This window comes from Arvicola amphibius, chromosome 2 (assembly GCF_903992535.2).
Source record: "Arvicola amphibius chromosome 2, mArvAmp1.2, whole genome shotgun sequence".
In the NCBI taxonomy this organism is placed as follows: domain Eukaryota; kingdom Metazoa; phylum Chordata; class Mammalia; order Rodentia; family Cricetidae; genus Arvicola; species Arvicola amphibius.
Window position 1 is genome coordinate 1,459,597 of NC_052048.2, and position 24,642 is coordinate 1,484,238.

At 44.4% G+C, this 24,642-nt stretch overlaps 1 protein-coding gene across 2 annotated transcripts in view; it reads left to right on the forward strand.

Annotated features, from left to right (window-relative positions):
• Positions 1-1,569: 1,569 nt before the first annotated feature.
• Ipo8 (importin 8) overlaps positions 1,570-24,642 on the forward strand; it is a 62,461-nt gene continuing 39,388 nt past the window's right edge. For both annotated transcript variants that reach the window (XM_038318845.1, XM_038318846.1), the window contains exons 1-8: positions 1,570-1,871; positions 10,694-10,775; positions 12,184-12,340; positions 15,399-15,557; positions 17,004-17,160; positions 20,513-20,602; positions 21,941-22,035; positions 23,123-23,207. In XM_038318845.1, the coding sequence (XP_038174773.1) occupies positions 1,788-1,871; positions 10,694-10,775; positions 12,184-12,340; positions 15,399-15,557; positions 17,004-17,160; positions 20,513-20,602; positions 21,941-22,035; positions 23,123-23,207 (909 nt within the window). In that variant the 5' untranslated portion in view covers positions 1,570-1,787. The remainder of the gene's footprint in view (positions 1,872-10,693; positions 10,776-12,183; positions 12,341-15,398; positions 15,558-17,003; positions 17,161-20,512; positions 20,603-21,940; positions 22,036-23,122; positions 23,208-24,642) is intronic.

Below are 24,642 nucleotides of genomic sequence, written 5' to 3' on the forward strand. Positions count from 1 at the left end.
AGCTACCGAAGGAACAATAGGTAGTGTTGGTTGAAGACAAGGAACAGAATTGTGTCAACAAGCATAGTAGGTCAGAGGACAAACTGGAAGACAAAAAGCAGAAAAGGATGTGTAGTCTGCAAGAAATAGTTCAAGAACTAAGGGACGAGTGAGTTGAATAGGTGTAGTGTTTCTAAGGGGAAGATAGAATAGGTGATGTGGGGTTACGAACAAACAGCCTCCACCTAACAAACAGGTTTTATGTAGTAAGGAGTACATTGAAGTGAGGCTCAGGATGGGAATATCAGCACTGGAAAGACCGAAGCAGCAGGCTTGCCAAAAGTTTGAGACCAGCTATGAAGAGAGATCGTGTACCAAAACACAGGGAGAAAAGTCTCTTAGAGTTAAGATTTCACAAGTAAGGGAAATTGAGGGTTGGGGTAGGAAAGGCAGTGTTTCAAACTGAAAATGCGTTTTCATTCTGATGGCTGAGCGGATAAAGGACTGAGATGGGAAATGCTGAAAGCAGTCCCCATATCGCACACACTCTCTCTCATTTTGTATCTTCTTTAGGTTTTTCAAGACACGGTTTCTTTGTGAAGCCTTGGCTGTTCTGGAACTCACTTTGTAGACCAAGCTGGCCTCAAACTCAGAGATCCACCTGCTTCTGCCTCCGGATTGCTGGGATTAAAGGCGTGTGCCACTACTGCCGGCTTTACTGCCTCCACCTTTCCCCAAACCCAGTTAATTGAACCAATATGTCTTGATTATTGCTCCTGGGAGGATCACGGCCTCTCAGCAGTATTTGCCCACAGTCATCTTTACTGTGTGTATTTAGAACCGTCTTTTGGGTTCACCGGAAGCAAATTTTGTTGATATTTGTATGTGTTGCAGTTGCAGATGGAAATAGTGTGACCTTTCCTGCCTTTCACGTTGAAAGTTTGGACAGTTTTTAGCACTCTTAGTCATAAGGTTTTTCTACATATGGATATTTGATTACCTTTCTATTAGATTGTGAGTTCTTCCATACAAACTTGCAATTGAATTTCGATATCTGAAAATTATAGTATTCTGTTTGTAAACACATTTTTAAAACATGTTCAAAGAGCGAATGCAGGATGAAGGGTGTCTCTCATACACTGAAGGAACCTTTTCCGGAGGTTTTATGATTTCAAGGTCCCAGCAAGTTTGTCTTGAAACAGTTCAATTGTGATGCCCAGAGGTCTTGAACAAGAGGTGCCTCTCCACTTAAATATGCCTAATTTGCAGCATCTGTAAGTAGATGCCAGGCCAAGTAACTTACCTTGATTACACTGGTGGGCGGGCAGGCTAGGGTTTCCGTACAACATAATGGCGGCCGTCTGCGGGAGTTCAGGGGGCGGAACGAATCAGAGCGCCTTTCTGCAAAGCCATGTCAGCATCCTGCAGGAGCACAACCATGCTATGTCGGCTACTGACAAGCGTAGAGCGTTTTCCGTACAGCATCATGGCGTCCCCCAGAGGAGCCGGTCAGCGTAGCACGCGCCAGGGGAAGAGGCGGTCGTAAAGGAGTCGCCACTTCCTCTTCTCCCACCTCCCACCGGCTGTCGTAAAGGGTGAATGGAGAGAGAGTTGTGGGGGGGGGCGAAGGAGGGAGGACAGGGGGCGCGGAGTCAGAGTGGCGCAGCAAGTAGCTGCAGGCGGCTGTGTTGGCTGCTGGGGGTTTGGGTAACGTGGTTTCCTGTGGCGTCCGGGACCGAAAGGGGCAGGAGATAGCCCGGCTGCTACCCGGCCTGCTGGCCCTGGGGCCGGAGTCCCCGCCCGGGGCCATGGACCTCAACCGGATCATCCAGGCGCTGAAGGGCACCATAGACCCGAAGCTGAGGATTGCGGCCGAGACGGAGCTGAATCAGGTGAGCAGCGGGCCTGCTTTTTCCTCCTCTTCTCCCTTCCCTGCCTCCCGCCTCCCACCGCAGCCTGAGACTCGGACCCCTGCGGAGCTGCTGGAGCACCTGTTGGGCATCCGGTCCATTCTCGGTGCGCTTGTCCAGCCCACTTGGACAGCACAAAGAAGCTATGAAGCCCTTGCCAGTGTTCTTTGGGTGTGATTTCTTTTAGCGCGCTTAACGCGGGGACGCGGTGGGAAAATTCACTGGAGCTGAGCTAGCTTTTCTCCGGACCCGCCCTTTTCAGGTGTTGCTGTTGGAAACCCGGTCCCTCGCCTGCTGCTGGCGTGGGGCAGAGTTTTGCTGGAGCTCTGGGCAGTGCTGTCAGGCTTCTAGGGAGAGCACGCGGGTTCCATGTACCACGTACCCTTTCAAAGACCGGGCTATAATACATATTTGAGGCATTTCTTTCCAGTGCTGAAATGTGTGTTACTTTCCTTACTTTACCTTTCTTTCCTTTCTTCTTTTTGATTTTTCTTTCTTTGCGGGGACAGGGTCTCACTATGTAGTTAAACAGGCTGGCCTGGAACTCAGAGATCCGCCTGCTGCTTCTGCCTCTGCCCCTAGACTTCTTGTATTAAAGGTGTGTGCTACCACATCTGGCCCAACATTTCAAGACTGTAATAGTCATAAGCTCTGTTTCTGCACATAGAAGAGGGACCATGGGCCCCTTATTAAAAAGTACAAATTAAAATCTCCTTGCATGACTTGACAGTTGTTTGAGGTTGCTACAAGTGTGAGTGATACTACTTAGTCTATCTTGAGGGGTCGCCAGGACCAGTAGCCTCGGCTTCTCTGAATTATGGGGCTTCATCCATGATGTAGACTCTAAAAAGCTGGGAGTGGTAACAGGTTTGTATTTTTACTGGCTCCCCCAAGGTGAGTCTGTGCCTCCTAAAAGTGTAGGCCGGTGTGTCTGTTCTAGTGGAGTTTTCAAAGCATGTCTATTCGAATCTTTGAAAGTAATACTATTAACTGAAAATCTGTGTGAAGTTTGAGGTACATGTGAATCCAGGATCCCCAAGAGATAAGCAGGAAAGCTGAGATTCTGTTACTATCTATTTGGCTCTGCTGTAGAATGTTCAAGAAATTTTGAGGGAGGCCCTATTTGGTTTCCAGCCCTGCTCAAGCCTGTAATCCTAACACACACAAAGTTGTGTTGAATGAAAGGCTAAGAAGGATGCTTTGATGTTTCAAAAAGGAGCGTGACAGTCACCATAGAGTCACTTAAAGTCAGTGCCTGTCTCAGACTTTGTAGAGTACTGTCTGGAGCAACAGTCGTTAGGTACATCCTAGTGACTGTTAGTACATCTTACTAGCTACGTGTTAGAAGGAATGCCATGAGGGCAGGACTTGCAGCTTGCTGGTGTGCACACGGACGGCTTCTCGTTTGACACTGCTCTCACCACAGAGCAAGAGGTCCTTTGATAGTGATAACAGGGAACATAACTTTCATGTTATGTTATGCTCTTTGCCCATAGCCTAACCTTGCCTTCCGATTTGCCAGCATATAAGTGCAGCTTTGTTTGGAAAGCAGAAAAGGCTTGAAGCCTGCAGAACCGAGAGAGGTTTGATCCCATGCTCTCTTCATAGTATTTTAATCCAAATTCTGTCTTTACTCTTCCCTGCCCCATACCTGTTCTCACCAGAGACCATTTTCTCTGTTACTTTTATTTTAAAGTGTGATACCCTGGGCTCATCCCTAGCACCACAAAAATCAAACCAAAACGAGGTAGCATTGTTGTATCATTCATTGAGCATCTGTATCTTGTACCACGTTTTGGATTATAATATGCCTTCAATAAGTTTTTGTACTTGGAGTAGAAAGACTAGATGTGATGTTATTTTATTGTTCATAAGATGTGATTTTGGTATTGGGTTTCGCATCCTTGTCCCTTAGTAGCCCTGTGTCATCCTGTCTTGCTGCACGGATGAATAAGTATCTGCTGTAAGGGATTAGAGCTTAGCTCTTTCACATCCTCCCTCCCCGCAGTGGGGCGTCTCATATAGCCTAGACTGTCTCCACCTTGCTGTGTAACTGAGAATGCTCTTGTACTTCTGATCCTCCTGTGTTCACCTCCTGAGTGTGGTTCGTGTGGAGCTGGCTCTGGAGCTTGGGGCTTTGGGCATGCCAGGCAAGCACTGTGCCAGCTGAGCTACACTCCTCCCATCTGTTTTTTCCTTGTATATTTACTCCTTCTCTTCCTCCTCCTCTTCCCTCCCCCATCTCTTGAGATAGTGACTTGCCATATAGCCTAGTCCTCCTACCTCAGCCTCCTGTGTGGTGGGATTATTATAGGTGTGTACTGTCAGGCCTGGCTTTTTGTTTCTTCTGGTGGGAGAGGGGTTTGAACCCAGTATTTTGCTCATGCTAGGTTAACCGTTTACCACTGAGCTCTTATTCTCAGCCTTAAAACATTTACTTTCATTGCCAATTTCTGGAATCCCTACTTTATAGATGTGTGTGTATGTTTTTTATCTTTTTGTGGTGGTGCTTATTGAACCCAAGGTCACACAGGTGAGACATGCCCCAAGCTGCATCCTCAGGACCCATCATTTTTTTTGTCCTTTAAGGGAGTTTGCTTTTAGGAATAACGAGTTACATGCTGAGTTGTGCTCTTAGGCATTGGAGCAAGACTCTGCTTAGGAGCTCACACGCTAGTTGGAGACAGGTTATGAGTTCTGTAGGGAGCAGTCTGCAAGTGTGCTGGGATAAATGGATGGGATGGTCACTTTCTAAGGGCGGCAGTGCTGGAGACTGGGAGGCTGGAAGAAGAGAGGCTGGCCAAGCACAGGGCAGGAGCAGAGGGTACAGCAGGTTGAGAAACACTTCATCCGTCCATCCCACCAGCTGGGGTTTGAGGGGTTAGTAGGTCAGAGACCAGGAATCTCAAGTCTTGGCATTGTATGAGTTTTCATAAACCATAGGATTTAAGTAAGAAACACAACAGTTTATGTTCAGAAGTCTTCACAGATACAAAGCAGATAGACCCACAAAGTCGTTGAGAAATGACTCCTCTTATTTGTTAGAAAACTTGGAGCCCAAAGAGGAACAGTGATAGGGTGTGATTTGTGAGGGACGTCACATGGGAACGCATCTGCATTTGCCCTGAAGTTTTAGCTTGCCAAATTAACATTAGTCAAATCAACAAAGAAGTCCATGTCTCAAAGTTCCTTAAAATGGTCAGCGGTTGCAAAATAGCAGTTCCGAAATGTGTACAGTGGCCACAGTTTTAATAAGAAGTATTAGTCTAAGTGTGCAGGTTATTTTCTGTGTGTATAACAGGTTTGAAGAATTGTGGGGTGGTGGTGGCGCACGCCTTTAATCCCAACACTTGGGAGGCAGAGGCAGGTGAATCTCTCAGTTTGAGGCCAGCTTAGTCTACAGAACAAGTTCCAGGACAGCTAAGGCTGTTACACAGAGAAGCCCTGTCTCCAAAAACAAAACAGAACAAAAACAAAAACAAACAAACAAAAACCCCCAGCAAAAAACAAAACTAAAAAACCGAAGTCAGTTTTTATGATTATATTAAACTATAGATGTTTATTTTTGATTTGATCTTTTTTTCACTTTTCAAAAAGCTATAAACCTGAATTATTTTTATAACATATATATTGAAACTATAGAAGACTGAGTTAAATTCATATATTAAATTTCCCCCATAAAAACTACTGTTAAGCTGTACATGGTGGCACACGCTTTTAATCCCATCACTCAGGAGGCAGAGGCAGGTGGGTCTTTGTGAGTTCGAGACCAGCCTGGTCTATGGAGCGAGTTCCAGGACAGCCGGGGCTACACAGTGAACCCAGTCTCAAAAAACAAACTGCTGTTAAAAGCACATCTTTTTTCAAGTCAAGACTTTTTTGAGATCAAGTCTCACTGTATAGCTCTGATTGGTCTGGAACTTGCTAGATAGATCAGATCCACCTACCTCTGCCTCCAAGTGCTGGGATTAAAGTCATGTGTATATGCATAAATAATGTGTATGGGTATGTACACGTGAATGCAGGCTGCGGAGGCCAGAGCCGTCAGTCTCCTGGAGCTTGAGCTACAGGCGGGTATTGGAACCTGAACTCAGGTTCTCTGCTCTGTAAGGGCAGCGAGCACTCTTAATGCTGAGCCACCTCTCCAGTTCCCATACCTGTTTATTTTCAGACAGGATCTCATGTAACCCAGGCTAACAAATCTGTTTTTATTTAATCTTAGTTTAAGTTTATATATATTTTTAGTTCTGTGGATGTATATGGGTATATGCAGGTGCCTGAGAAGGCTGGAGTCGCCAGAACCCATGGAGTTGGAGTTACAGGCACCTGTGAGCGACTTGATGCGGGTGCTGGGAACTGAACCTGGATCCTCTGAAGGAGTGGAAGCTGCTCCTACTTCTGAGCTCGCTCACCAAAGCTGTTTTTAAACATGTTTATTTACGTGTGTGCTGTGTGTGTGGGTCCTGAGAAGGCCAGAAGAAGGTCTTTGCTACCCTGGAGTTGGAGTTAGGGATGTTTGTGAACCACCTGATGTGGGTATTGGTGACTGAGCTTGGGTCCTCTGGAAGTTAAGAGCAAGTGCTCTTAACTACTGTGCCATTCCTCCAGTCTCCCATACCTGCTTTTAAAAAAACTACTTAAATTTTTTTTGTAGTTTCAATTATGAATTAAAAGGAATGTATCTTTTTTTGATTGATTGATTTATTGATCGATTGAGATAAGAATAGCCCTCCGTGGCCTGGAACTTGTAGGCTGCCTTAAAAATGACAGAGATCTACCTGCTTCTGCCCCATGAGCGCCAGGATTAAAGTGTATACCCCTGCATCTAATTGGAAAAGTCGTTTTTAAAAAAATTGAGTAGGGCCTGGAGAGATAGATTAGCAATTAAGAGCTGTTGCAGGATATTTGATTATGCTGTGAACCCTGAGATTATATTTACTGGAAAAACCTGTTTTCTAGTTGTGGCGTGGCTCAGCCCTAGCACATACCTTTAATCCAAGAAATTTTCTGCTTCAATACTGTAAACAGGATTAAATAAAATGAACCATAGATCAAGAGATGGAGCAGGCAACCAGTTGACAGACAGTGAATATAGGAATATTAAGAAAAACTGTAGAGGGTAAGAGGGAGTCAGGAGGACAGATAGACTCACAGGAAGTAGAAGGGAGGGACATTTAGTTTAAAGAGTTATTTTGAGATGGAGTAGAAGGGAGAGGCTTCTGGGACTTTGGCTGAGGAGGAAGGTCACCTGGGTGCGTTTTCTGAGCTAGAAAACTTTGACCCTAGCATCTGGCTCCCAAGTCCTTGTTAAAATTGAATGGTTGACATCTTGTTACAAACAACACTGGATGCTTTTCCAGAGGACCTGAGTTCAGTTCCCAGCACCCGCATGGTGGCCGACAACCATTTGTAACTCCAGTTCCAGGGAATCTGACTCCCTCTTCTGACCTCTGTGGAGACCAGGCACATACGTGGTACACAGACATACATGCAAGTAAAGAATTTATACACATAAAAATAGATTAAAAAATTCGAGTGGGCTGGCAGCAAGATGACTTAGTGGGTAAAAGTGCTTGCCTTCCAAACCTGATGCCCAGAGGTTGATCCCTAGAGCTCATGTAAAGATAGAAAGAGAGATTAGACGCCATGGGTTATCTTCTGACCTCTGCATGGACGCGCGCGCGTGCACACACACACACACACACACACACACACACACACAGAGAGAGAGAGAGAGAGAGAGAGAGAGAGAGAGAGAGAGAGGAGAGAGAGAGAGAGAGAGAGAAAGAGAAAGAGAGAATATACATTTTTGAGAAAAATGGAGAGGCTGTACTAACCTCGCTGTGTCTCAAAGGGTGATATTGCCTGTATAGGCTTTAGAAGACGTCAAACTGAATGGACCCTGCTGAGTGTTCAAGGTCTGGTTTCTCTCCTTGAGAATTTTTGAGGCTTCTAGGAATGTCAGTGGGCAGGTCAAGCAGAGCTGCAGGAATGTGCAAGCTGTGGGATGGTTCGATAGTAGACATCTATGCAAAAATATGGTCAGAAGGAATGGGGTTCTGTGTTGGTTGTGCCCATGGCCAGACCCAGAAGCAGATCAGACAACAACCTACGGATTAAACAACCTACAGATGAAATGGCCCAGGCAGCGGGCTGAACAGGAAGTTGTTAGCATGGACTCTTGAGGCATTGTGATATTGAGAAGACGGTGCCTGGGGATGCCTGTCCTCTGTGCTGTCCATGGTTCACGGTGCCTCTGGACCAGCCTCTCTCTACAGCACGTGGATTCACTGTGCCTCTGGACCAGCCTCTCTCTACAGCCCGTGGATTCACGGTGCCTCTGGACCAGCCTCTCTCTACAGCCCGTGGATTCACGGTGCCTCTGGACCAGCCTCTCTCTACAGCCCGTGGATTCACGGTGCCTCTGGACCAGCCTCTCTCTACAGCCCGTGGATTCACGGTGCCTCTGGACCAGCCTCTCTCTACAGCCCGTGGATTCACGGTGCCTCTGGACCAGCCTCTCTCTACAGCCCGTGGATTCACGGTGCCTCTGGACCAGCCTCTCTCTACAGCCCGTGGATTCACGGTGCCTCTGGACCAGCCTCTCTCTACAGCCCGTGGATTCACGGTGCCTCTGGACCAGCCTCTCTCTACAGCCCGTGGATTCACGGTGCCTCTGGACCAGCCTCTCTCTACAGCCCGTGGATTCACGGTGCCTCTGGACCAGCCTCTCTCTACAGCCCGTGGATTCACGGTGCCTCTGGACCAGCCTCTCTCTACAGCCCGTGGATTCACGGTGCCTCTGGACCAGCCTCTCTCTACAGCCCGTGGATTCACGGTGCCTCTGGACCAGCCTCTCTCTACAGCCCGTGGATTCACGGTGCCTCTGGACCAGCCTCTCTCTACAGCCCGTGGATTCACTGTGCCTCTGGACCAGCCTCTCTCTACAGCCCGTGGATTCACTGTGCCTCTGGACCAGCCTCTCTCTACAGCCCGTGGATTCACAGTGCCTCTGGACCAGCCTCTCTCTACAGCCCGTGGATTCACTGTGCCTCTGGACCAGCCTCTCTCTACAGCCCGTGGATTCACGGTGCCTCTGGACCAGCCTCTCTCTACAGCCCGTGGATTCACGGTGCCTCTGGACCAGCCTCTCTCTACAGCCCGTGGATTCACTGTGCCTCTGGACCAGCCTCTCTCTACAGCCCGTGGATTCACTGTGCCTCTGGACCAGCCTCTCTCTACAGCCCGTGGATTCACTGTGCCTCTGGACCAGCCTCTCTCTACAGCCCGTGGATTCACTGTGCCTCTGGACCAGCCTCTCTCTACAGCCCGTGGATTCACTGTGCCTCTGGACCAGCCTCTCTCTACAGCCCGTGGATTCACTGTCTCTCTGGACCAGCCTCTTTCTTTCTTTCTTTTTTTTTTTTTGGTTTTTTGAGACAGGGTTTCTCTGCAGCTTTAGAGCCTGTTCTGGAGCTAGCTCTTGTAGACCAGGCTGGTCTTGAACTCACAGAGATCCGCCTGCCTCTGCCTCCCGAGTGCTGGTATTAAAGGCGTGCGCCACCACCGCCCGGCACCAGCCTCTTTCTATAGCCCATGGAATTCACTGTCTCTCTGGACCAGCCTCTCTCTGCAGCACGTGGAATTCACTGTCTCTCTGGACCAGCCTCTCTCTACAGCACGTGGAATTCACTGTCTGTCTCTCTGGACCAGCCTCTCTCTATAGCATGTGGAATTCATTATCAACATGTTTTATCTTTTTCTCCTGTGCTGGGGCTTCTGGTTTCTGAAGATGACATTTTATTTTGTTTTCTGTTTGTCAAAAATGCATATCAAGAAAATTAAAGCTCAGATAATCTGGGAGGAAACATTTGTGGTGAGTGGGTTATAATAGTTGCTTTTCTTCTTCTAGTAACAGTATATGATAAAAGAAACTTAAGGGAGGAAGGGTGTATTGAGGGTATAGTCCATCATGGTGGGGAAGGCCTGGCATTCAGAACTTTAAACAGTTGGTCACATTGCAGTCCACAGTAATGAAACAGAGAGAGCTAAATGCTGGTGCCAAGCTGGCTTGCTTCTTTTTCTTCAGTCCAGGACCCCAGCCCTGTAAGGGTGTCTTCCCATCTCCATTAACTCAACCACAGGTTCCTTCAGATATGTCCAGAGGCTTGTCTCTGAGGCAGATCCTGTCATGAAGACAGCCAATATTGACTCCACAGAGGTCCAATAAAAGATTGAGATTGTAAATCCATTAATAACTCTTAGAGTTGATCAATAAAAAATGAAATACCTCCTTTCAAAGGATAAAGGGTATAAGAAATTTGTAGAGGAAATGAATGGTCAACAGAGGAAGTATCTTTTAAAGTAGTAATAAGATTTTAAAGTTTTAAAGGCTCCTGAGGTAGGTGAATGAGCACTCCTGTGCAGGTGTTAGAGACTGCTGTGCAGGTGTTAGAGAGCTACCTAGACTGCTGTGCAGGTGTTAGAGACTGCTGTGCAGGTGTTAGAGAGCTACCTAGACTGCTTTGTGGAGAACATTATAAAAGTATTCACATTTTTGTTAAAGTATTTTCACAACCTTCATTTTACCCCAGAATTTCTCTAATTGTTTATAGTTTCTCTTTCTTGTATTCTGTAATTTCTTGTATTCTGAGTGCCCTATTTTTGTTTTTTTTTTGGTTTGTTTTTTTTTTGTTTTTTTTTTTTTTGTTGTTGTTTTTTGTTTTTTTGTTTTTTGTTTTTTTGTTTTTTCAAGAGTGGGTTCAGAGTGCCCTATTTTTACAAACATTTCTTTGTAATTTCAGTCCTACAAGATTATTAATTTTGCCCCCAGCTTGCTTGGGATCATAGTCTCCGACCATGTGGAGTTCCCAGTGCGTCAGGCAGGTAAGTTGCCTTTTCAAGTCAATGAGAGTTCTACTTTAAATCTAAATAGTTAAATGTACTGTACAATACCTGCAAAATGAAAACATTTACTTAATAATCATTAAAAAACCTTCCAAAAAAGAGAGAGAGAGAGACTTGTATAAGATCTTGACAGTCAGAATTCCAGCATAGATGCAGGGATGATCCTTAAAGCCCCTCCCCTAGTGGAAGAGCTGCCAGCAGTTGATGGCTGCTGAGGAGTCACTCTCCCTTGGGGATGTGGCTCTGTTAAGTTGCTCGTGCCTCCCTGGATGTCCACACACCCATGCTCATAGAGCATCTCTAATTAGACTCAGGGCTAAAATAACAACAGCAAAACATAAAGAGGACACGAAGATGGGAGGGCGATGCCATCGTGGTCCCCGGGGGAGCTGAAGGGAAGTAGTGGTGGGCAGATATGAGCAGTTCACGTTATCCATGGTTGGACTGCTCAGTACACGTTATCCATGGTTGGATTGCTCAGTACACGTTATCTGTGGTCAGATTGCTCAGTACATGTTATCCATGGTTGGATTGCTCAGTACATGTTATCCATGGTTGGATTGCTCAGTACATGTTATCCATGGTTGGATTGCTCAGTACACGTTATTCGTGGTCGGATTGCTCAGTACACGTTATCCGTGGTCAGATTGCTCAGTACACGTTATCCATGGTCGGATTGCTCAGTACACGTTATCCATGGTCAGATTGCTCAGTACACGTTATCCATGGTCGGATTGCTCAGTACACGTTATCCATGGTTGGATTGCTCAGTACACATTATCCATGGTTGGATTTTTTTCGTCGCAACCCATCAGCTCCTTAATAATGACATGGAGATATTATTAGTTATGAAAGCTTGGCCAATAGTTTAGGCTTGTTTCTAACTAGCTCTTATAATGTAAATTAACCCATATCTTTTAATCTATTCTTTTGCATGGCTAGGTTACCTTCACTCTGTACTGCGTCTCCTGGTGTCTCCACCCTTGTTCTCAGTGTCCTCTGCCTAGAAAATCTACCTACTTATTGTTCAGCTTTTTAATTAAACCAGTCAGAGTGGCACATATTCACAGTGTACACTAAGATTATTCCACAACAATTTCCTGATGTCATGTGTTTATGCTCATTCTGAAAACGTTTATGATTTCCAGGTCATTTCTGTGTCATTTAGGGATGTCCTCCAGCTTAATGTTGCTGCTTTGACTCCCATATGAAACTCTTGGATTCTTCCCATCTCCCCTTCCCAAGTTGGCTTTTTGTACCTGTAAGGTTTTTCATCTCTGTTGGACATTGCATTCCTCATGGAAGGCTGTTTAGCCTTTGAGCTCCGTGAGATTGAGTTGAAGTGGTCTTTCTGATTCCAACACATCTGCTTTTCTCTTAAACTCAGCTGCCATCTACTTGAAGAACATGGTGACACAGTACTGGCCGGACAGGGAGCCTCCACCAGGAGAAGTGATCTTTCCATTCAATATCCATGAGAACGACCGACAGCAAATACGTGACAACATCGTGGAGGGGATAATTCGGTCCCCGGATCTGGTGAGGTAGGCCACGCCTGTCTGTGATTTGAGGGGGCATTCGGCCTCCTTGGTTGGGACTGACTCTTGGGTGTAGTTTTCCGCTCGCTCTCTCTGTCTGTCTGTCTCTCTCTCTGTCTCTGTCTCTGTCTCTGTCTCTGTGTGGTGTGTGTGTGTGTGTGTGTGTGTGTGTGTGTGTCTGAGAGAGAGAGAGAGAGAGAGAGAGAGAGAGAGAGAGAGAGAGAGAGAGAGAGAGAGAGAGAGAGAGAGACAGGTCCCTTGTACCCCAGACTGGTCTCAAGTGTGCTTTGTGACCAGTGCTGACCTTGAGCTTCTAGTCCTCCTGTCTACATTCTCAAGCACTGGAACTACAGGTGTACGATGGATATATGCGGAGTTGGAGCTTCATTCTGGGCAAGGTTTTACCAACTGAGCTACGTCTCCAACCCAGGAAATAAGTTTTTAGTGCCGTGTATTGGACAGCTTAGCTGTGGAATCATGCATCTTGTAATCTTAAAATAGAAATAAATTTACTTCAGCATATGATCCAGTCATTAAGTTTTCTCTGCAAATGGAGGGGAGGTCAACAGTTGAAATGGTGGTGAGGCATAAGGTTGTTTAATATCAGATATTAAGAACAATCATGATGAAAACAGGAAAAGAAAGGAAACTTGAGGGAGGCGGTAGCAGGAAGAACAGGTGTTGAGTTGTGGTGTGGTTATTTTCTCAGCTAGGAGAACACAGGTGTGTGCGCTAAAGAAAACCTCCTTATTCTCACTGGTTGCCTACAGGTCAGTAGTGTTCCAGGAACCTCTCAAAACCATTGTATGTTCATCTGTGAAGATGCTTGTTTCTTGATCTCCAGAATCTCCCAGTGTTTCTACAGCAACACATAGGAGTAGCTTCTCCTGCCAGTCTTACACTTGGCTGGGAGTGAGAAATGGATCATGAGGCCCATCTCAAGGTGAAATCTTAAAAAAAAAAATGAAAACTTTTAGCTATGCTTTACATCAGTGTTGTTTAAAGGAACAGCTGCTGGTAGTGGACAGGGACCCCTGTTTGCTGAGACAGTCCTCTGTGGCTTTGCTCTTCCGATGCCCTAAAGACCCCTGAAGACGCTTGTTCTCATTGTCTGATTTTGTCTGAAAGTATTGCAGAGAAGACTGATTTGGTACCATAAGGAAGACAGAATATGCTGTTTAAGTTTTCTGGGTTTTGTGGATCTAAGTTATTGGATGTTCAACTGAACACCAGTTTATCATTTTTTTTTCAGTCTGGAATCCTGGGACTGAGGATGCAGCCCAGCTGGTGCAGGGCTCTCCTAGTATGAGGTGCTGGGCTCGTTCCCAGCACTGTGTACAATGGTGTGGTGCAGTGGTGCATGTGTGGATCCCAGCACTGCGTACAATGGTGTGGTGCATGTGTGGATCCCAGCACTGCGTACAATGGTGTGGTACATGTTGGTGCATGTGTGGATCTCAGCGCTTGAGATGTAGCAGCAGGAGCGTCAGAAGTGTAAGGTCATCTTCAGCTACATATTGCATTGGATGTCAGTCTGGGGTACATAAAACCTTCTCACAAGTAAACAACCCACCAAAAACTACAGTTTGGAATGCTAATTTTGTCAGGTTAATTTTCTAATCAAACAGCCTCATGTGGACATACTTGGTAATAACAGTGGTCATTTGTAGAAGGGACACTTTTTCCCCTTCGTTATCTTCTCAATATTAATCACAAATGAAACCCCACTGAAGAAGTGATGTCTGCACCAAGTGCCGTGGGATAGCATCTTGCATCTTTTTTGCTAAAGCGGAGGAGGTATTCCTCTCTTTCTGTTTTATTTCTTTGGTTGATTTTTTCCCCCACTTATTTCTTTGGAGGTGCTGATTCCCCATTTGTAGAAATTCCCTAGCAAATCCATATTTGTTTTATTCAAAGTACAAAATTTAGTGTGTGTTTTCACTTTGTTTATCCACTTGATAGATATGTGTCTATGTATACATAAACCTTGTACTTAGAGAGGTGCTCTACCAACAAGCCACACACCAGCCCTAGGCTTGCCCATTGGGGAGATATATGTGTATCTGTGTGACTGCCTATCTATCTGTATTTGGGTGCCTGCCTGCCTGCCTGTCTGTCTGTCTTTCTGTCTGTCTACCTATCTATCTTCTATATGTTTGCATGTCTCTCTGTATATATTTATGTGTATGTATGTATCACCTATCTATCTCTGAGTGTGTATACATAATCTATATCTTATTTCTTCTCTCTGTGTGTCTCTGTCTCTCTATTTGTCTTTCTCTCTCTCTGTGTGTGTGTGTGTGTGTGCTATAGATCAGACCCAAGACCCTATACATGCCTCTCCTTCTGGATATGAGGAACCAAATATAAAATAAGTAAGAATTTTTACAGAGTTGAGATAGATTTTCTGCATACTGTGATTTTTTTTGATAGTCTTTTTAAATTAATGAATTTTTAAAATTTTATTTATACTTTTATGTATGAGTGCTCTCCTTGTATAACTGTGTGCCAGAAGAGGGCATCAGGTCCTGTTATAGATGGTTGTGAGCCACCATGTGGTTGCTGGGAATTGAACTCAGGACCTCTCAAAGAGCAGCCAGTGCTCTTAACCACTGAGCCATCTCTCCAGCCCTTGAATTTATTTTTAAGTTCATTAGAAAATATCTTTAGATAAGATGAAGGTTTCATATATTTGAAGAGTTCCCCAATTCTGTTTATTTTCAGTAGATTGAGCCACTGAGGTTTTTAATAGGATCACTTTTCCTTACACCCCACCACGTATACAGTAGTTTCTGTTTACAGTATATACATTGTATCCCATGTGATTACATCCCTCTAGATGCATCTAGATGAACATCTTAGGTTATGAAGATACACTCTGGTGTTCTCACAAGTTTGAACTTACTAATGACACATTTCTCAGTGTTGTTCATGTTCAGTGGTGCCTCACTGTAGGTGAATAACAGGGAAAGGGATTTACAGAACTTGATAACAGTATTGTAGTTCTTTCGTGGACGATGCTCCTGATTGCTTGCATGTGGACATTTTCTTTCCCGCCCTATAGAGTCCAGTTAACAATGTGTCTCCGAGTCATCATTAAGCACGATTTTCCTGGTCATTGGCCTGCAGTGGTTGACAAGATAGACTTCTACTTACGGTCACCCAACAGTGGGAACTGGCTTGGCAGTTTGCTGTGCCTCTATCAGCTGGTGAAGACCTATGAGTAAGTTCATCCCTCCTGGCCAGGGGCCGGGCTCATAGAGTGACCGTCACTGTGGGAGATGCTGAGCCAGACATGTGAATATGTTCCCTTGCTGCAATAGCTTGGTGGCTCTCAGGTGTACACTGATGATTTCTGAGGATGATTTCTTAGTTTTTTTTTGGGGGGGGGGGTTTAGAATGAATGTTGCTTTTGTATGTGCAATCCTGTAGTTTTCCTTTGTTTTGAGACAGGCTATTACTTGGTAGCTCCAACTGGCTTTGAACTCACAGCCATCCTCCTGCTTCAGTTTCCTGAGTGCTGACATTACAACCCAGGTAGTTTTCCTTCTTTAAGCTTTATAGGATTTCTGTTTAGAAAATATTTTAGTTTGGCAGCAATAGAAGTGATTAGTGAGCACCCAGGCTTATAAAGTACATTCACTCTCAAGTAGGATGATACGAGAAAGTTTTCTCTGTTGTTTGCTATATAATATCACGTTTAAACTGGCAGATCAGTTTTCATTTTATAGAATGAATTATGGTTTGATATTAATTACTAGAAAACTTCCCATATAAAATTACTAGATAGTTGGACTTTTCTTTCTTTTCTTCTTTCTCTCTCTCTCTCCAAAAAATATAATTAACTGCCATCCAAGTCTTATACCTCACCCCAACTTTCATGGAAATGTCCCGACGAACTTTTACATTTTCTACCTTTTCCTACCAGAAAAGTATCTGATTTCTGTGTCTGAGGTCTATCTACAGCAGCTGCTAAAGAAAGTATGTTCTACTTCATGATATGCGCTCTCTCTCTCTCTCTCTCTCTCTCTCTCTCTCTCTCTCTCTCTCTCTCTCTCTCTCCCCCTCCCTCCCTCCCCACCTACCTCTCTCTCCTCCTCCTCTCCATCCCTTCTTTTTTCACTGATGCACAGCAAACCAATCCAGGACCTTTTACTGGAGCCACATTTCCAGCCCTTGGCATTGAGACAGGGTTTGCTTTATAAGTTCAGGCTGGCCTTGAAATCGTCATCCTTCTGACTTTACCTCCCAAGAACTGGGATCGCAGGTGTTGAGTTTGAGACTCTTAAACTAGTCCGAACCTTTTAAGAAGGATTTTTTTTTTTTTTTTTTTTTGGTTTTTCGAGACAGGGTTTCTCTGCAGCTTTAGAGCCTGTCCTGGAGCTAGCTCTTGTAGACCAGGCTGGTCTTGAACTCACAGAGATCCGCCTGCCTCTGCCTCCCGAGTGCTGGGATTAAAGGCGTGCGCCACCACCGCCCGGCTTAAGAAGGATTTTGTGTCTGCCTAAAGCAAGACCTTATCCTTCCAACCTTATTGCAGCAACTACATAGAAAATTGAGGCTCGCGTTTTGCATGTTTCTGGTTTCATGAGGTTCATCATTGTTTATAGCTCACTGGGAAGGAGAGAAGTCATCACCTTCTTTATTCTGTCTTCCTTCACTCATGCAGATATAAGAAAGCAGAGGAAAGAGAGCCTCTCCTGGCAGCCATGCAGATATTTCTGCCTCGAATTCAGCAGCAAATCCTGCAGCTACTCCCCGATGCCTCCCATTACTCCGTGTCGCTGCAGAAACAGATTCTGAAAATCTTCTATGCGCTCGTTCAGGTCAGTTCTACTTCAGAAGATAAACTTGGAGCCTTGTCATTATTTAGAATCACATATTTTAAGGTTTATTTATTTTTATTTCATGCGCATTAGTGTTTTGCCTGCATATATGTTTGTCTCAAGGTGTCAGATCCCCGGAATTGTAGTCACAGACAGTTGTGAGTTGCTATGTGGGTGCTGGGAATTGAACCTAGCTCCTCTGGGAAAACAGACAGTGCTTTTAACAACTAAGCCACCTCTCAAGCCCCAAGAATGGTATATTTTTACCATAGGAGAATCAGGCTCCCAGAAATTAACTCAGCCACGATCACTGAGTATCCAAGGTTCAGTCTGGTGTCCGTGGGCTGTTTTCTCAGAACCCAGGTGTTGCTTGAGCTTAAATTCAAGGTGCCCTTCTGCAGGTCAGCTGTGTTTAGAGGAGGAGGAGGACACAGTCCTTCATGGGAAATCACACGGATTGCCTTCCTCTTCTTCAGCCAACTTTAAGCCAATACAGATTTAGCTGGTTATTTTTGTGGGAGGGTCCCTGTAGGCTTTACAGCAGGCAGGGTCAGAGACAGTCATGGTGGTAAGAATAAAACTCGGCTCAGCCGGGTTTGGTAACCAATGGTGGGCCAAGACTTCTTGGAGTCTGACCCAGATCATTTGACTTTTGTCATATTTAATCACAGCACAATTTTGGAAAAAGTATCCAGATAACAATTAACTCAGCCCCATGAGTATGACAGAGCTTAAGACATGTTTACCTTGAAGTTCTTAGCAAAGTACATATGACTTAATCCACAAGATGGTTTCTTGTTGTCTTAGAAACAGTGCTCAGGATAAGGGTGTCTGAGGTAAACATAACACCTGCAGGAGTCAGGATAACGTAGAAGTAGAAGTCACACAGGCTGTTGTAAAGTACAGATGACGTCTGTCAAGAGTGTTTTCCTGGTTTCAGGGGGAAAGTCTGGGATAAACAATAGTCTGGGGCCTACAGGCGGAGCCGGCCTCAGCAGGTAGCAAAGGATTGTCAACGTGTAAACTATATTTGCCTCCAGCATTCCAGAAGAAACAGAAGGAGAGAGCAGCTATGTGTCTAACTTCCCTGTATTTCCAGTGCTTATCTGGGTGCACAAGGCCTTTCTGCTCTCCACGTATTTTCTCTGATTTAAGCCAATCCCCTTTTCTTATGTGGAAATTATAAGGGATACTAATATGGTAATTAAAAATAATTAGAAGATAAAGATGGAATGTCTTTAAAATTTGAGAATATTTAACAATGAATCCTTGAAAAACTTGAGTAAATGATTTTGGCCTGGGAAGAAGCATTGGGGTCAGCCTAATTGTGATGATGGATTAAAGGCTCTTTTCTGTGCTTTCTTGATAATTTCTTGTGACTTGAGGGTGGTTTAGTTTAGCTAGGGAGGCAGGGGAGGTTGGAGAAGCTCATTTCATTTTGACTTGGGTGTCTTCTCTCATAAAATTAAAAAAAAAATTTTGGGGGGGGTTTTCTGAGATAGGGTCTCTCTGTGTAGCCCTGACTGTCCTGGAACACAGAGACCTGCCTGCCTCTGTCCCCCGAGTACTGGGAGTAAATGTGTGGCCACCTCACCTGGCCTCATAATTGTTTAATAAAGGCAGATTTTTTTTTTCCAGAACAAAAGGAAGGAAGGTGATCTCACAAGAGAGAAGAAAGTAGGCTATCATCAGGGAAATAGATTCCCCCATATTTCTGAAGTGTTGGGGAGGAAAGCTGCATGTCTGTCTTGTAGAGTTAGTGTTAGAGCTCTCTCCCAGCAAACCTTCTTTATGCTTGGGCATTGTAACAACAATAACAGTCCATGTGCCTTTCCTACTGGGTAAACAGAGCCCAGGCACTGGTCGGTACCGTGAAGGCTCCTGGCGTGAGTTTTCTGTGGTGGTTTTATCTACTTGGCTCATTAATAGGGCAAAAAAAAAATCTTTTAAACACATAAAAAGAAAACAAAAGACTAACCACCCTAACATCTTTAACTGTTTTGGTAATCTGTCATTTATAAATACAGCAGTGTGCTCCTTTGCAGACAAAATTAAAATAATTGAGACACGAAACTGCAATCATGATGTGAGAGAGAATTGCCTGGCAGGAATATAGAAGGCCCAGATGAACCGCTCTTAAATGTCTAATTCCGTGAGGCTGGTTTTGTCTTACACAGCATTTCTTTGTGCAGAGGAACTCGGTTCCTCCAAACATTTGCCAGGAGTCACCACTTTGTGCCTAACCCCCTCCACAGTGTAGTCTAGGTGGGCCTCAGACTCACAGTCTTCCAGCCTCAGCCTTCTGAGTGATGGGATTACATGTGTGAGCCACCATGCCTGGCTTGTAAATATGAACTTAACATCATGGTCACCTCTCTCCCCTTCACTATTTGCCCCTCCTGCTCTTGTCTCAGGTTCTCCAGCTGCAGTGTGAGTTGTGTGGGGCAGCAGCGATATCTCTTTTAGGGTAATGTCCTCAGCTCTTAGCTAGGGCTGTGGAACAGTGGACGTGGAGGTGGGTCCCCACAGCTCACGACATAGCAGGGGTGATGGGAGCCTGAGCAATAGTCATTCTCAGTGTTGGGCCACACACTAGAGGACGGGAATTGAAAAAGAGCTTCATGTGTGTTCATGAAGGGAAGGTTTTCATCAGAGTGCTTATAATTACAAGTTGGATACATGAAGTAAAAGAACTCAATGTTACGTGAAATAAATGGGACATTATTGATAGTAAATCTTTCTTTTTAAAGGTAGACAGGGGAAACAACTAATGTGTGTATTTCTAAATTTAAAAGATTTATGTATAAAATACAGGGGTGGGTTGTACGTGTCTGTGATCCTCCTGTTTGCTGAGTAGAGGTGGAAGATTAGGATCTCAAGGCTCTCTTTGGCTCCGATGAAGCCTGCTTGGGTTACAAGAGACCCTGTTTCAAAACGTATCCAACCAGCCAACCTGACAGACAAAAAAAGAGGCTGGGGAGTAGCCCATGTGTTAGAGTTCTTACCTAGAATGTAGGAACCCTGGGGTCAGTCCCCTGTGCTGCATAGAACTAGGTACAGTGGCAAACACCTGTAATTTGAGAACGCAGGAGGTGGAGGCAGGAGGGTCAGGAGTTCAAGGTCACCCTCCTTGGGTGATTTTGAGGCTAGCCTAGGATGTGTGAGCACTTGTTGCCTCCCATCCCCCAAAAGTATATATTTGATTATGGATTTTTTAAAGGTAAATTTTAGGTTGAATCACAAATTGCTGTTTTTTGTTCAAATATTCGATATTTTGTATATTTTAACCTGATATAAAGCGCTGATTTTACGGGCAGGAGGGATGACTTTCTACTGCTGCTCTGTTTTCCAGTATGCACTGCCTCTTCAGCTGGTGACTCACCAGACCATGACAACCTGGATGGAGATCTTTCGGACCATCATTGACAGGACGGTCCCTCCGGTATGCGGGGCTCCAAGGAAGCCTGCAGATGTGTTGGGGTTCTTACGCTGGCTCACTGTCTGGTTTGCTCTTTGGAAAACAAAAACCACTGTCATATTAACTAATAAAAATAACATGATACATAATTAATAATGTTCACTTTTAGAAGGTCAGATCAGCAAGAATATTAAAACAGTAACTGTTTACTTAAACTGGCTAAAACATTTTAAACCTTGCTACATATCTCTCTAGTCTTTTTTCCTGCATGTATGTTTAGAATTTTACTTATGTAGCTATACCTTCATTTTTTTTTGCCAAAAGTGAAATATAAATATTAATACTTTTCTGGTTATAACTTATTTAAAATTAATTTTTATTTTACATTTAAAATTTCTTTTTAGTGAGTGTGTATATAGGTGGTATGTTGTTTGGGAGTACACCATGGTGTATGTGTAGAGGTCAGAGGACCCTTGTGGGTCTTTCTTTCCACCTTGTGGTTATTGGGCTCAAACTCAGATCATCAAGGTTGGTAGTAGGCGCCTTTACCTACCGAACCATCTTGCTGGCCCTCGACTGTTTTTAGACTGTCATATTTATGGAATGCCTCATTGCTGGATATTTGGGTAGTTTTAACGTCTAAGCTTTTATCTCTAAGAATGTAGTTTCGTGCTTGGCTGGAGTGGAACTCAGTGGCAGAGTGGTTGCTTCCTGAAATGTTGGGCTTTTGGCGGGCTGTGCAAAGCAGAAACAAGGCTTAGGTGTGTACTTTGATAAACAGTGGCTGAGAGCTTGCAGCAAGTGCGCACTTGGTTCTAAGCCACCTGTATGACAGGTAGAAAAGGTATCTCAGTGTGATCTGTGGTAGCAATAATAGTACCTTTTCATCTGTCAAATTAATCTTTGTATTTTAAAAACTTGAGTTGGCCTGAGGATGTTCACTAGTCTTTTTGCATCGGTATCTTTTATTTATTTACATATTTAGGTTGAGCCCAGGGACTTTCACATGCTGATCATACTGCTCCTTGTTGTCCTTATCTTCTCCATTGTCCATATCTGAAACAGGTTATTTCAGGTTTTAGTGTGTCCATAGAGGCAGGACCCAGTGCCTCCGTGTTTGTGTTGCCTCCGTCAAAACTCAGAACCTTCTCATCCTCTCAGAGTTCATCCAGTAGTTTGGTGCTTGTGTTTTGTTTCTGCTTCCTTGCTTCCCTGAAGATCAGTGGGAACACCAGCATTGCTGGGAACGATTTACTTAGCTTATTTTATTCTTAACTAGCTACGGCTTGATCTGTACCAATATTTATGCTGTTTTTGTAAACCAGCCTAGGAAAAAACAATCTGATTTGGATGTTCCCCCAGGAGACGCTTCAGATCGAGGAGGACGACCGGCCAGAGCTGGTGTGGTGGAAGTGCAAGAAGTGGGCTCTGCACATCGTCGCTCGGCTCTTTGAGCGGTACCGCCCCCCCCCTTACTGTATTGATGATGCTGAGTGGTACCGTCCCCCACTTACTGTATTGACGATGCTGAGCGGTACCGTCCCCCCACTTACTGTATTGACGATGCTGAGCGGTACCGTCCCCTTCACTTAACTGTATTGACGATGCTGAGCAGTACCGTCCCCCACTCACTGTATTGACAATGCTGAGCTGTGCCGTCCCCCACTTACTGTATTGACGATGCTGAGCGGTACCGTCCCCCCACTTACTGTATTGACGATGCTGAGCAGTACCGTCCCCTCCACTTACTGTATTGACGATGCTGAGATGCTGAGCGGTACCGTCCCCTCCACTTACTATATTGACAATGCTGCAGTTGGCGTCTTGGTGTTGGGTATACTAGAACTGAGTGGCTCCCTGGTGTTCTACAGAATACGATTTTCTTTTCCCAAAGACCCAGAGAGTAGCTGGGCATACTGATGTATACTTCTATTCTGAGTCTTAGGGAACTGGAGGGAGGAGGATCACAAATTCAGAACCATTCTCAGCTACATAGTGAGTTGCAGGCCAGCCTGACCTATAGGAGACCCTGCCTCATAAACCAAAAACCAAACCAAATCAAAAAACACACAGAGGGCAAAGCTTTGCCACCTGTTCAAACTAGGCTTGTGCCCACTGTCTTAGAAATCATTACAAAGTGGGCAGCCTTCTCTGGCTCTTTTTTACTCTGTGCAAAACATGGAAAGTGTTTTGTTTTGTTTTTTCCCATTGGAAATATCCAGAAATTATCTAAGAAGGTGCATATGGATACTTGGCTCCATAAAAAAGCAAATTTAATTTTAAAAGCTTTTATTGAAAAGCATGTTAGGTATAACATATTTTTATTCCTTCTAGGTTTAGAAGTTAAAGTTTCTGTCCGAAATGTTACCTGTGCCGTGGAGTCCAGGAGTTCCTCCTGATATGTATTGTGTCTAGTAGAAAAAGAGAACATGTTAGTTTTCTGGCCCAGTAGAATACATCTCTTAATATCTGTGTTTAGAACAGCAAGGATGTTTTGTTCTTAAACTTCACAGTACTTAGATGTGTCTTTTTTCGAATTTTAAGGTATGGAAGCCCTGGAAATGTCACAAAAGAATACTTCGAATTTTCTGAATTTTTTTTGAAAACATATGCAGTCGGGATTCAGCAGGTAATAAACTTATGGTTATTACCGAGTGCTATTTCCATCTGTTTTAAAGTAGCTTGCTAATGGTGATTCATTGCACACTGAAAGAGGACGAAATGGCAGCTATGGGGGCTGACACAGGACAGCTAGCTCGAGAACCCAGTGTCCTCTGTCCGCTGACACAGGACAGCTAGCTCGAGAACCCAGTGTCCTCTGTCCGCTGACACAGGACAGCTAGCTCGAGAACCCAGTGCCCTCTGTCCGCTGACACAGGACAGCTAGCTCGAGAACCCAGTGCCCTCTGTCCGCTGACACAGGACAACTAGCTCGAGAACCCAGTGACCTCTGTCCGCTGACACAGGACAGCTAGCTCGAGAACCCAGTGCCCTCTGTCCGCTTCCACCTGGAAGGAAGCCTCAAGCCTCAGATGCTGATGTAGCCTCTCTGTCTTCTTAGAAGTTTTGTATTTCTTTCAACTTTCCCTTGTTTATTTGAGGATTTATATAATATGAGTAAATCTATTTCAAGAGTAGCCAAGCTTAGACATTAATGAAGACTTTCAGGTAAGAACATACATGTGTTTATAGAAGTTGGAGTATCTGTTCCACATGAGGAAAATGTGGAACTCATGAGACTGTTGATGTTAATATTTAAAAATTAAAAACTGACGGTGGACTCTGGTTCATCAACTATTGCTAACTGAATCATGATATGTTTGCTATTTTTTTAAAGTGAGAGTTGGTAATTAGCTGTGCCAGGGTCTTTGTAGGAAAGCCAGGACTGTTTAGTCACACACAATCCAAGACTTGAATGATACAGAAAGTGTCTATAGATTTTTCATAATATCTCGGTAATGTGAAATTAAGAATTTCAGGTGAAAGGGTTTCTGAAAAGTGCTTTGATAGGGTGCCTATAAGGTACTCTGTAGAGGAAATTAGTAAATAAAAAATGAAATTTTCTGTCTAGATAGTCAAAACAGATACTAGCCTGATCCGGAAATGGATCAGTTGTGTCTTTGGCTCTATTCTGCTGCTGTTAAACTCCAAGAAGTGTCTTAATGTTGATATCTCTTGAAGTGTGTTTACAATTTTCTCATCTAAGCATGCATGTGTACATACATGCATATATTTGTATTTAAAAATAAATGCCATATGGGTTCATGTGTCTTTGCCAGAAATGTTACCTAAGACATATCCTCTTGATATTTAAAATTAGTTTCCTTGCCAAAACTGTCAACTGCTGCTGTCTTGAATCTCCCCTATTCTGCCCTGAGGACCAACCCACAGCAGCACAGGAATTGAGGGGGATCCAGCGGGGTTGGAGAACTAATCAGTCTTCTTGACTTTTCTGTCTGAGGGAGTAGAACTTAATTTTCAGGGAACAGCAAAAAAGGGAAACACAGACACACATACACAGATAATACGCACACAGACACACAGAGACACACACGACACACAGA